The 13,943-nt window shown below is 41.2% G+C and overlaps 1 protein-coding gene across 3 annotated transcripts in view; it reads left to right on the forward strand.

Annotated features, from left to right (window-relative positions):
• The first annotated feature begins 1,760 nt into the window (after nt 1–1,760).
• The window catches only part of C3H8orf34 (chromosome 3 C8orf34 homolog), a 180,969-nt gene continuing 168,786 nt past the window's right edge, over nt 1,761–13,943 (forward strand). For 2 of the 3 annotated variants that reach the window (XM_069854214.1, XM_069854216.1), the window contains exon 1: nt 1,773–1,841. In XM_069854214.1, the coding sequence (XP_069710315.1) occupies nt 1,773–1,841 (69 nt within the window). Of the gene's footprint in view, nt 1,842–13,943 lie in introns of all 3 variants that reach the window. The other variant, XM_069854217.1, reaches the window with a different exon arrangement.

The following is a 13,943-nucleotide window of genomic DNA, read 5'->3' on the forward strand; positions in this document are numbered from 1 at the left end:
TTAGGGTCCGGCTAAGTGCACAATATGCAACCATAGACAGTCATGCTATCTTTAAAATCTCCTTTAATAAGGTCTCTTTTTTATTTGTATTGCTGATAGTCTCGTTTATTTTCAGTCCTCTTATTGGCGCTACACGGAGCAGTAATAGTTTGCAGGTCCTGGTGCGGTCAGGTCCCAGCAGACCTGAAAGTACTGCAGCTCTGAAAAGTCAGGCTGTGTAGGGCTATAGAAACATATGTTCTTATTTTTGGATCATGAGAGGGAAGCATCATTTGGCAAAGCGGGAGAATTTTATCCACTGGAGCAGCCTGGGTTCTGGTGAGATTTATGAATTTTTACAAAGATCCTCATCTGATGGGAATCATTAGAGCCACTACAGAGAACCTGCATCACTGGCAATTACCCTTACGATTGTATGAGCCTCATTTGGCTGATTAAACTAGCTTAGCACCATGTTATTTAAGTGGCACCAGGCAAAGCAGCTGTACTTTGCTGGAGATGATATGCTACAACTGAGTTGATATGAATTTTAGACTACCAACACAGTAAAATTCCAAATAACAAAAGCCATTTTTTTTTTAGTGGTAACTATGGAAAATAAACACTCTGCCTCGCTGATACTGTGAGGAACAGTGAAACAGCGTATTCCAACAAGGCAATAAAGAGCTCTACAAGCTACTGCTAACGTTATGGGGTGCACTTTTAACTCTCTTTATAACACACATAACACCTGATCTTCTAGGTAGAGGCATGAGTTTTAGGTCGGTAAAAAGGAAAACAGTCAATGGCTATGGAAGCAGAACTCATGATCTTTTAACTCGTGACAAAATTCATCCTTTTCTTTAGCGGCTTTTGAATCAGGAGAGGCTTGCACTCTTGCACCTGCAGAACATTGCTTGATTGGGAGCAGGCAGCCTGATTCAGCAGATGTGCTGAATGTTCCCAATACCTGAGCATTCTTCAAAGCTGTTTTGTGCTTTAAAAAGAACCCTATGAAAAAAAACAGTTGTGGGGTTTTTTTTTGTTTGGTTTTTTATTTTTTTTATTTTTTTTTGTTAAAAAAGGAATGCTGGTACAGCAGAACCCGTTCTTGCAGAAGAACATAAGTGTCAAATCCCAAGAAGCACCTCTTTGTTTTTTCTTCTCTGAGGAAAGGGAGAGAAAAATAATAATTAAGAAAAGCTGGTTATGTCCCTGCTTCGAGAAAAAGTGGGGAGCTAATTACTTTAAGCGGAGAAAGAATAAACAGCGCTTCTTTGATGTAGCAGTTAACTCGCTCCTCCCTGAAGCCAGCTGGGAATTTCTCATTTTGGACAAGAGCCCTCAGTTGTTGGAGGGACCTCAACCCGCGCCCAGGGCGCTTAAATTATGGTATTAAAGACGCTCGGTGCCGCTCGGTGGGAACGGCAGCATCGTGAAAACGGATTTTAAGGTCTATCGACAACGTTTACAAGACTGAGACTCCCGGAGAGCCTCGCCCCCGCCCCATCGCGCCCGGCATTCGGGATGCGCCTCCCCGGCGCGCAGAGGAGAACGGGAGCGCGGAGAAGCCCCTTCCCGGGAGGGACGGAGGCCGCGCAGCCCCCGCCCCCCGGCCGCTCTCCTCCCCGTCTCCTCCCCCGCCGCCTCCGGGAGCGTCGCGGCGGCGAGGGCGGCAGCTCCGGGCGGCGGGCGGCGCGGCTCTTCTCCTCCCTCCTTCCCTCCCGAGTTCGCTCCGTCGCGGGAGGCGCCGCGGCATCCCTCGGGGCGGCCCCCGGAGCTCTCTTGCCCCCATGGCGTCTCACCAGCAGAGCAGGATCCAAGCCTACCTGGAGAGGAATAAGATCGGCCCCCTCTTCGAGGTGAGGCGCGCTCCCGCTCCCCCGCGGCGGAGGGACGCGCGGCGCAGGTGAGCGCAGGGGCGAGGACCGCGCCGCTTCGGGGGCTCCCCGGCCGGGCAAGGCGGCGCCGGCATCGCACCTGTGCCCTCGCCTTCCTCCTCTTCCTCCTCCTCCTCCTCCTCCTTCTCCTCGCGTCCTCTCCCGGCTGGGACCCCAGGGAAGCGCCCCGCCGCCCCCTCCCTCGCACCCACCTCGCTGGGCTCCGGCCGCGGGGAATCTGTCCTGCGAAAAGTCCCTGTCAGTGATGCTCTCTGAAACTGTCACCCGCAGTCATACGCCGGGGAGCTGTATTCTCGCTCTAGGTTTCCCCCGGTTCTTACAAAGATGCGCTCGCGGGGATTTGTAGATGCACAGATGTGCATATTTTACTGTTTCTGGGCGTGAGCTATGACTACTTAGAATTTAAAAGGGTACTAGAGCGATTGTGATGATTACCATTTTATCATCCCATTTCTCACACGGTTTTTACATCTAAATGCACATATATTACGCTCTGGCAGTATTATCCCAAGATAAAAGTCTCCCTTTTATAGCATTTAACTCGTTATCAATCAAGCTTACTATGTATGAAATCTCTTTTAATCTGATGTAGATGTCTTGTCTCGGTGCGTGTTTCAAGTAGCGTTTGCCAACTCATAATAATGGTTCAAATTTTGTTAGAAAACTGTTTACTATGGGTCAGTTTTTACATTTTGCATGTGCTGAGGCAGTTGTAACAGGTTTATGTTGGCTCAGTGTCAGAGGTGTTAGATATATTCATTTTGCAATAAATAAAACCCTATTTGATGGAAAAGCAACTGGGTAGTAAGCAGGCAATTTTTCTAGTTCTAGAATTCATAGAAACTGAAACATTTGTGCAGTTCAATTTCTGAATAAAAGGCTGTTCCATCAGCGTTGTTGCTGGGGCTATAAGGTAACTGACTCCTGTATATTTCAATGGGAATTAAGTGCCTTGAGGCTGTTGAAGAGTTAGGCCCTTAGCAGCTGTCATTTTCTTCCAAATTTTCTTAACCCGTTGTTCTGGGCATTAAAATTCAAACAAACTGCTTGACATCGCTGTTCTGAGTCACTGTGTTTTAACCTAGTTTCTCAGTAGTGCAAGATGCTCCTCTCTGTTGTTTAAATAGCAGGTGCTTTAGTTGTCAGTAGCTGAGGAAAAATGAAGAAGTATTTGTTACAGTGTCTTACATAGCATTAAATATTTCACTAATTAATAGAATGTCAAAGTTTCATCATGGTAGAGTCTGTGGAAGGCTCTTTGCATAACCTTACAGGCTATCTACAGGTTGTTAGTGCACGCCTGTATACTGGGAAGGGATTTCTGTGTGAAAGCCACTTAAATCTGAATGCTAAGGAGTGGATTCAAGATACAGTGTAGAAGCATTCCTGCAGCTGTTTAAAGTTATTTTAATCCGTAACACTTGGAGGAAGAGGATGGTAATTCTTATCTTCTCCACTTCCTCATTAGCCATTTAAAATCTACTTACATCTTCCAGTTTGGTGATGTATCTTTTGTTCTCAACAGTTTTTTGAAGATCTACAGCCTGTGCTTGATCTTCTAGTCCTTAGTAAGGGGAAGACATGTATCTGAAGTTGATGGGAACTGATCAGAGGATAAACATAGAGTGAAACTTATGCTCTATATTAGTATTCCTATTATATATGCATTGTGGTGTATCAAGAATGCCATGTGTTCACAGTCAGACATATTCACTAACACATCGGTTTTTCACGTCTCTAAAAGTTCTGACAAATTGAGAAGAGAGACCTGTGCTTCGTCTTTCATTCAGGAACAGCTAGTGTTTTCTTACACCACGCCTGGTTTTGATGCTAATTAATCATCACTTGTCATGGATGGCAGCCATCTTTTTTTGCAGTGAGTATTAATTTTTTAATACCGAGTCAGAACAGTGGAGACTTGGATACAGTGTTACGCAGGGTTATTTGCTTAATGTGATGTGGCTATAATTGTTCAATTTTTGCTTTTAGCCAACATTTTAGGGAGTGCATAAAACAATATTGGGTAATTGAGGGCAGTAACAGGAAAGAAGAAAGTGGAGAGTGGACATGGAGGATTTTTGAGATGAAGGCAGGGATGGTGATGCGTAAATAGATTGTATTGCATGCTTACACAATGAACGATCAGTAATCAGAAGGACTTTGCGCCCTAGATCTTCAACAGTTACACAGGCACAGTTGGCTGATGGCTGTAACGCTTGGTGGCTTCCTGATGCTGAAGTACAATTCCCCTGCATTACAGTCAAGAGCAGTCAATGCTGTTAGTTGCTAGTTGGTCATTCTGTCCCAGCTGCTTGCAGTTATCCTGGCAGTGCCTCTTCTCCATTCTGTCCTAAATTTGTGGACTTGTGTTAACCATGGTCAGGACTTTTGTACTTCATTAACGAGCAATACCTACCTAAGAACGTCTGTTCTTTTGGACTTAACGTTTGTGGGGGTTTTTTTAACTTTAAGCACATGCTGTATATGCAGGTGAGTTCAGTTTTATTTCTTTGCTGAAGCTTTGTATGGTGTGACACTTGATTATCTTTCTGATGGGTGTAGAAGTGATCAAGAGAAATGCTGATGTGTGAGGTGCAGGAAGGCTGTAGGACCTCCCTTGATTAAAAAAATGCTTCCATATCTAAAAAAAAAAAGGTAGGAGTAACCTTCTGGAGAAAAAGAAAGAGCTTAGGCTGACTCAGCAGGCATCAGTTTCCTACAGCCTACCAGTACCTGTTCATGGATAGTAGGAAGTCCTATCTACTCGGCTATGGATAGTAACACAGAAATTCACTAAATTTGAACTGGTTTTGAGTTAAATTCTTATTTATGGCTTAAAGGTGGGAAGGAAGGTGGGTGGGAATTAGTGCGTGTATCTGAGACTGTGTCAATTTTGAGACTTAAGACAGACTGCAAAGCAACTTTGATAGTTCAGCCTCGTTTCCCCCTGTTGAATGAAGGTACTCAAATCATGTTTTTTCAAAATTTTTACTTCCTTGCCATTTCGTTTTAGAGTTGCCTAAGGATTTTTTTCAGGTAAAATTCCTGTGAAGCTATAGGTCAACTTCTAAACGCCCCAGGCCATGTAGGCAGTGTTAGTGATCACTGTAAGGTCTTAAGTTAACCCCTTAAATTCTGTCAGCTTTAATCACCTGGCTTGCCCTATTCGTTGTTGGATTTGTGTGTTGTGGTTTTGGATTTTTCTTATTCCAGTCACTTTTCAAAGCTTAGGCATCTTCCTGTGAGAGATTATTGGCATCTGAGAGTTCTGTGGTGAGACACCAAGTTTAGATTTGAGGAATGCCCTTTAGAAACGCCTCTCTTCTGGGATTTTTGTGGTAACACATACCATAGCACTACCTGATTTTTTTTTTTTTTAGTTTTTTTGCATTTAACTTGGAATGCAACAAGAATTCTAAATATGAATTATTTCTGTGGTGAAGCTTCGCTCTTGTTTTTGGTGTTTTTTTTCCATCTTTCTAAAATGTGAACAGGAGGTGTATGCCTAAAATCGTCTGGGGCAGAGTATTCAGAGTCAGCACCCACTCATTTCTCTGAGTGAAGTGTTGACCCACTTTGCGTTTCAAGCATCCAATCCAATGAATTCATTTTTTTGTGCTAATAATGTCAGTGAATGATCCTGATGCCTGTGAGTATCCATACATCTAGACTTCTGTACAACTGTATCTCTTTAGCACCCAGTTGTGTTCTCATTCGGGCAAACTGACAGTTAGTTTCTGTGAATTTGAAAGCTGGATCAGCATTCTTAAGAACAGATTGCAATAAATTTTCAAGTGCTCTGATGTAAATTTAGTGTTTTGGAATTTTGTTATTTATAGACCTACAGCTAAAAAGCATCCAGCAGGTATGTTGTTGTTATGCAAACCAGGAGACTGTAGTTTCTTTGGGTTCTAAAAAGCCAAAATAACTTCTCTCAAAATAAACATACCATACCCCTGGTTACATGAGAATTTTTCTTGAAGTAATATGGGTTTATAACTGTAATTTTTATTTTGATCTGTGCTTCTATTACCACGCTTACCTTGTTTTCTTTTAGCAGACAAAATTCCTGAAGGAAATATAATAAGAAACTTATTTTTTTTTTTAATTCACCATGGTTTTTTTTTGCTGAATGTGGTGGTGTTATTGTTGTATATTATGCCCTAGCTTCCATTATTTAATTTAAATAAAATAGCTGTGCTTCTACCTTAAACCTTAACACATCCCAATGCACCTCTTTGGTGACTAACAGTATTTATAGTGTACCTTGTCACTGAATTAATCAAAATTCTGAAGTGAATTTTGGAGTTTGGACCATCTTCTGAAGCAACATTTGCCCTCAATTCTTAAATACACAAAAGTAGACATAGTCAATTTAAGTGTCTCATTTACAAATTTAAGATTTCTTACAGTTTCAAATTATGTTTTAAGTTGCAGTATCTGTAAAGCGCGTGATAGGAATGCTCTCAAAGAATTGTTTGCTTTTGAGCTTCCTCAAATCATCTTTTATTTTATTTTAGTATTATACTCCATTTGTTAGATTCTTTTGCTACCATGAAAGGGTCTGTATTCTTGGTTATGTGAATTTATATAGAAAAGCATTTAATTTCAAGCAGCTAGATAGAGCCTTTGGAAGACTGAATTTTTCAGTACTTGGATATCACGAGTGTAGTTTTAGATGCCACCTGATTACCCAGTGAAGTTGTTTCAGCCTAGCAATCCCTCTTACAGAGGAATCAACGCTAACTATTTCAAAAGATGTGTGGAAACCAGCAGTGATCCAGTGTTACATAGTAGAGGGTACAGAAACACATATAAGTTCTATTTTTTTCTTTTGTTGCTACAGTAGGGCTTTGTGGTGTAGCCTTGATGTGCACTGAAGTAAAAGACCTACTTGAGAGGGATGAAAGTCAAATGGAAAAAAAAAATATGCAGAGATGTAGTGTGGGGTTTTTTTTGAGAATTCACTGTGTGTTCTGATAGTTGCCTTGATAAAGTAATCTTTGAGGGAAAACAAGTGGAAAGCTCTAATTAAAACTATAGACTGAACAAGTAGTTCCATGAGCATGAGTTCCATGATTTTTCCTTGGGTTTTGTGGTGATCAAAAGATGCAAAAGTTGTCAGAAATTTCCTTGTAGATGAGGCATTCATAATTCTCCTCTGTGGAAGCGGGAGTTTTTGCTACGTGACTGGTTAGTCTCTCAGCATTTGAAAGAGCTTGCATTTTTGTGATGCCTACTGCTCTGGGAATTTGTCTGAAATTACTGGAAGGCTTGAAAAAATATTGGAAAGAGACAGTGAAAGAGATTACAGACACAAGTATATGTTTGTGTGGTCACAAGCATAGATGATAATCGCAAAACCTTGTTTCCGCAGTAGCAAAACCATTACTTTCTTGAAAGGGAGATGAGGGCTTTCTTAATTGCTTTTATTTTTTTAAAAAAAAGAATCCTTCAGGGCACAAAACACACAAAGAAATAAAAAAAATCTAAGTTCTTTTCTTTGTTGAATAGTAATAATTACATTTGAAGAATTGTACCTAAAATATGGAATGATGAAATGAAGGAATCATAATAACTTTTTCTTGATACATTAACTTGTAACGCTTTTAAATTCTCAAAATGACAATTACTTTGTTTCTCAAGAGGGGGAGCAGAAGGCATAACTAGCTTGCCATAAAACATAGCTGGGAAAATGAGAGACAGTGCTCAATTGAGTTGCTTTCGCCACCATGTGCCAGCAGAACCTGGCTGCTCAGTACTAAAGTCTTGAGCCAGCAGATGTTCCTGTTTAAAATAAAATAAAATGCGATGAGTCTAAGGTCTTTGCTCCAGGACATTCACTGGGACAATGACGATTTTGATTTTTTGCCTGGCAATCCCAGTAGTAATGAATCAGTCTGGATCAAAAGAAGTCCATTACTACTGCCCTTTTTTCCTTTGGGTTTTATCGCATTATGAAGTCCCTTCCAAGTTTTGGATGATATTTGATGTGTGATGTTAATTAAACCTAAAGTAAGCTCTTCAGCTGTTTTGTTTCTTTTTTATTAATCCAATCTTTTGTTACAAAGGACTAATGTAAATGCCAAATATTAAATAAAAATCTTTAATCACTTTAACCGAGTCTTTAATTTTTTTTCTTTTATTGTGTTCTTTGTTGTTACTGATTTATGTTTTTTCCAAGTATGTTTTCCATACCCCAGAGTCAACACAGTCTCAGCCTTCTGGTTATTTTGGACTTTCTGAGAGGGAAGGGGGCAATTAGTACCTTAAGCAGCATTTCTGCCACGTTTGATGCACTGCTTTACTCTTCTGGAGCAAGCGGGTTTCTTGTTGTATTCATCTTGGCCTTGACTAAAAAGACGCAGCTAGAAAGGCAGCTGTTATTAGTGCTTGCTTCTTTTGAACTGTTACTTTGTGAGCAGAAGCATTAAAAAATTGAATTAGAAACATAATATTTAAGAACATTTTAATATCATGTTCTTTTACAGTTTGTGTCTGGTTTTGAAAGTCTAATCAATGCTCTTTCCCTTTTTTAAGTGTCTTTTCTTCGCACTTGGTCATTTCCATTTTCTGTCTTTTTTTTTAATGTAAATAAAGAGGTGGGGACTGATAATTTCTCATTTTCATTTGTCTTGTGATTTTTTTGTCTGTTTTTTGTTTGTTTGGTTTTTTTTTCTTTTGTGTTTTTTTTTTTTCAGCAAAGCAGCTCTGTTTTTTGTATGAGTGAAGGATAACGGGTATACTTTGTTACGAAGGAAAAAGGCATGGTCACTTGAAATGAGAGCCAGGAGAATCCAACATTCATATCTGCTCTCAGTATAAAGGGTAATGTCCTTTTAAAAAGCCTGCAACAGAGCAGTTTTTGATGGCCTTAACTTTTATTTCAGGTATCATATGCCATGCTGTGTTAATTTTTCCTATGGCTACTCAGTTTCACTGGATGCCTATATTTAGTTCCACACAAAAGGGTTCAGGCAGAGTGGTCAGGCTCAAGTCCTGACGCCCCTCTCGTTTTGCTTTTTTGTTGGTTTGCACCGTTTTCTTTCCCTACTCACATAAAATTGAGGTATCATCTCCACATTAAGCATAGTGTCCAATGAAACACCACAGTTTTGAACATAACTTTACATAATATTGTGACAGTGTAATACAATACAATGTGTTATGATTATGAGAAATGCCCTTACAAAATGAAGAATGCATATGAACTCGCTTTCCCATTGTGGTGGGTTGACCCTGGCTGGATACCAGGTGCCTGCCAAAGCTGCTCTATCGCTCCCCTCCTCAGCTGCACAGGGGAGAGAAAATATAACTAAAGGCTTGAGATAAGAACAGGGAAATCACTCAGCAATTACCGGCATAGGCAAAACAGACTTGACTTGGAGAAAATTAATTTATTAGCAATTGGATCAGGGTAGGATAATGAGAATTAAAAATGAAATCTTAAAACCCCTTCCCTCCATCTTTCTCTTCTTCCCAGGTTCAACTTTACTCCCAGATTTTCTACCTCCTCCCACAAAGTGGTGCAGGGGGGTAGGGAATGTGGGTTGTGGTCAGTTCATCACATATTGCTCTGCTGCTCTTTTCTCAGGGGGAGGACTCCTTACACTCTTCCTCGGCTCCCATGTGGGGTCCCATGCATGGCAGGTAGTTCTCCAGGAACTTCTCCAGTGTTGGTCCTTTCCACAAGCTACAGTTCTCCATAAACTGCTCCACCCTGGGTCCTTTCCATGGGGTGCAGACCTTCAGGAACAGACTGTTCCAGCATGTGTCCCCTGTGGGATCACAAGTCCTGCAAGCAAACCTGCTGCAATGTTGGCTCCTCTCTCCACGTGGTCTTGAACACGGGCTGCAGGGGAATCTCTGCTCTGGCACCTGGAGTACCTACTCCCCCTTCTTTACTATCCTTGGTGTCTGCAGGGCTGTTCCATTTGTATTCTCACTCCTCTCCCTGGCTGCAATTGCCATTGTATACTTCCCCCACTTCTTAAATATGTTATTCCAGAGGCACTAACCACCATCACTGGCTTCATCACTGGCTTTGGCCAGCAGTGGGTCTGTCTTGGAGCTGGCTGGCGTAGACTCTATCAGACACAGAGGAAGCTTCTAGCAGCTTTTCACAGGTAGCCCCCACCTGCTACCAGAACTTTACCACGCAAACCCAGAACACCCATGCATGAAAAGTACAAGGCTATTTTACATTAGCCACATCTTCTAAAATTTCCGTCTAAATGGAGAGTGGAAATTGTTACCTTCTTGTGTATTTAAATGAAGTGTTCTTTCTCTCTGCTCATTTTGCCAGCTCCCTGCAATATTCAATGAGTAATATCACTCTATTCATGCACCAGATTTCTCTATAGTAGCTGAAACAATGTGGTTATCAAGCTCTTTTGTTTGCCTCTGGAGGAGCTGTTTTCTAGGGCAGGAACCGGGAATCATGAGAGTTTTGGTCTTTCGGCTGTATTTGAGCCTTTATAATTGAATCATTTCCCCTCTCCTGGCTTGTTTTATTTCAGACAGTCTGGTGATTTAGTACTCAAAGCTGCAGGTTGTGAGGCTGAGTTATTGCTGGTCCTGTTCATCTTCATTGCTGGCTGCCCACTCCTGCTGTTCTTGTTCCAGAACTGGCGGTTGTCTCATGCTGCAGTTACCCAGTTTGGGAAGATGAAATAGAAGAAAAGGAAGTCTGTGAAGAAGTGAGTAGTATTCAGTTGGTTTAGCTCAGTGGGTCATCATGTGGTCTGATGAGGAGCATGGCATTGGCTCAAGAGAGAAGATGTAGGTAGCCAGAGGGTGAGGGGAAGGAGCGGAGCACAGCTGCCTTCTTCTCCAGTAGTGAGCTGCTAGATTGGCTTAAGTGATCTCCAAATCGCTCCATGATTTCTAACTAATTGCTCAGCCCTGTATAGGAGGAGCTTGTGTACTTAAGCTAGCTTCCTATGGATCCTGCCTTTTAAATGTGCATTCCCCACAGGTCAGGAGAATGTCATGGAACCCAGCCCAGTCCCTTCTGTGAAGGAACGGAAGAGGGAGTTGAATAATTAGGGAGGATGGGCTAATGAATTAGGAGGAGATGAACCACATGAATACACTGAGCGTGAAAGTGAGAATGGATAGGAAATGGAAGAGGATGGGATGACAAAGATTAATGATGTATTGCCAATGTATTATTTTTCTTTTCTATTTTTTTTCTTATAATCTCAGTCCCTACAGTCAAATGGTTACCTGGGATCTGTACTGTAGAGAGATTCTAGTGCTTGTGGTTACTGAGAATATGACTGAAGGGTGAGAAACACTTGGCAAATAAAAGAAAATATAACTTCTTATCATCTAAAGAAACATGCATGTTTTGCAGTGTCTGACTCATACTTCTAGGACTTGATCTTGGCAATACTGCTTGGGTATAGATTTGCCAGGGAATTGAGGGTGTCCTTAGCACTACTGTTAATTCTGGCTGCTGTGCCACAGACGCCTTCATCAAGACTGCATTGTGTTCCAATTTGATAAGCATTGCATCTTTACAGACATTTGTATGAGTGGAGAGGTAAACTGGTGACTGTGGAGGATTCCTCTGGTCACATATCTGTCTCAAAGAAAAGAATTCTGAATCCTAATTTCAGTTCTGTGCTTCTTTTGGTGCACTAATGCAAAACAGCTGCTCTCTGTTGTTGATCGCAGAATTTGTCCTCGAAGCCCAAGTAAGTGGAAGCTGTCTCTTTTAGAGACTTGGGAGGTGGTTTATAGAACTGAAAAGAAAGGTTGTTTCATCTGTAGATGACCTTAGGAGACAGTCTGTGGAAGCAATTATGGATAGGACAGTTAGGAAGAAATACTTTTTATGAGGCAGTTTCTGTTATAATTTTGTAGAGATGTAATTGGAGGGCATGGGTATGAATAAGGCTATAGTTTCATTTGAACGAGAAGAAAAGAGAGACACAGAGAGAGCAAGATCACTAAATTTCTGTGACTGGGTTTATTTGGATTTCTCAGACTGAAGTATGTGTGCGTGCATATGCACACACTATGTGATGCATATAGATGCTCTGAAGCAGTAGGACACACCCGAGATTCCTCGGTGCAGTGGACAGATTCTGCATAAATGCAGTAGGTGTTGTATGTTCCTATTCAGACAGGTTGTATTAACTGCATGTGCCCAAGGCAGTTGGGCATGACATGCTCAATACACCCAATATGACCAGAGTAATCTTCCTAAGCATTCTGAAGAATCTTGTCCTTCCTGCCTAATGAGGACAAAGCAGAAATGTTGAGGGAAGCACAAGCTGAGGGCAAACCCAGCATCTGCAGATGCATAAATTCCTCTGGGTGTGTCACCATGAAACACCATCCATACTTGTGCCAAGGATGAACTCTGGACGGGACTAACCTTGGACAGAAGGCGGGCTGCAACTCACTCACTAAGAATCCTTTTAAAACACATCTTTTTGCATGATGCACAGACCCTGGGAAAAAAAGGTGTTTCAGAGCTCTTCTTAAGTGTGCCCTGGTTCAGAATAATGTCAGCAGATAATAATGCGTGTCATCTGATACAAAGTGTAAGATAGTGAAGCTGTTTGGAGACAAAGGCTGAATGTAGTTTTACCAATGTGGAGCAAAGAAGGGATACACAAAGAAAAGAATAAAATGTTAGAGCAACAGATTTAATCTAGATTTTTTTTTTTTTTTTTATCCTGTGAAGCAGGAGTACCTGAAAGAAAAAGATAGCAGTGGGGAAAGAAAGGAACAAAGGTAAATAAGAAACTCAAGAGAATTTGTTTTATTGTGTGTTTTCCTATGATAATAGAAAAAAGATCAGAAGAATGAAGTTAGCCAAAATGAAGATCCACTTAACATTTACTTAAACACTGAAGAAAAACTTCAGAAAAGATGTCAGGAGAGGAAATTTTTTTTTACAGTAGCTGGGGTACTGAAAGGATGACCAGTTATCTGGCTGCTGTTCATGCTACTGCGCTCCTGCTCCATTATCACATCTTATTCTGTGCTTGTTTCCCCTTCCTTTGTCTGTCTTGTTTATCTGCACAGAGAATGCAAACCCCTCTGGTTCTTACAGTCTTCACATGGTTTAGGAGTTTTCGCAGAAAGGCCCTGAGCTCATTATGGCCCTTCTGCTGCTCCTTCTTCCTTTGTGCTGCCTCAGTGCCTGGTAGTGCTATTAATCCCATTAATTGGTGCCACATATTGAAAAACATTGATTTCTTCTCCCTTCTCCCCTGCTTACTGTGGTGGTTCAGAGCCCGGATAAGTCTCAAGGCTGCAGTGCAGCCCATGTGAGCATGTTGTGTTCACACAGGGAGCCCTCCTGCAGTTGGCAAGGTCCTGATTTCCAAAACGAAAGCCTTCACTCGTAACTAGGCAGATTTAGTCTAATATTAAATAAATAGCAGTCAAATCATCAGGGAGCTTTACCTGGGCAATCACTGTCAGGGTTGGGAAGTTTCTTTGCTGTGTCAGAAACAAATGAAAACATACACTAGTGATTAGCAGGCATTGTCTTCTAAATAAAAAGCATTAGAAGATAAGTTTAATAATGCTTTGGCTGTCATTAAAAATAACTCTCAAACCCAGAAGCATGTCACATTTTCTAAGATCACACAGATATCAGTTTCTAGAATGAAGTGATTTTTAGTTGCCTAAGCCGTTGCAGTCTTCATGGTAGAAGTGGCTGATGAGAAACGATGGACCTAACTACAATTCTAGGTACAATTCAATTATCTGCCCTTAAATGGATAGCAATGGTGATTTTTAAAGTTTTTAGCTGTTAGCAGGGTAGTACTTATTTTAAACATCCACTGAAGCCTCTAGCTTTCTTGTAAAATATAATCCTTTAGTCCTTAGCTTGAAAACCTAAACCAGAGGACAACTTGTGCGTGTAGGTTAGCAAGGTCGCAATGACTACATCCACAGTGAGTTTACAAAGAGGAGGTAGTCGAAGATCAAATTGCAATTTTTAGAAATATATCAGTTTTGTGTATGTGTTGAAGTTACTTTGTTTAGGCTGGAAAGTGTTTTTAATAATTTGATCCATGTGATGCAATTATTAGA

This window comes from Phaenicophaeus curvirostris, chromosome 3, assembly GCF_032191515.1.
Source record: "Phaenicophaeus curvirostris isolate KB17595 chromosome 3, BPBGC_Pcur_1.0, whole genome shotgun sequence".
Classification (NCBI taxonomy): Eukaryota; Metazoa; Chordata; class Aves; order Cuculiformes; family Cuculidae; genus Phaenicophaeus; species Phaenicophaeus curvirostris.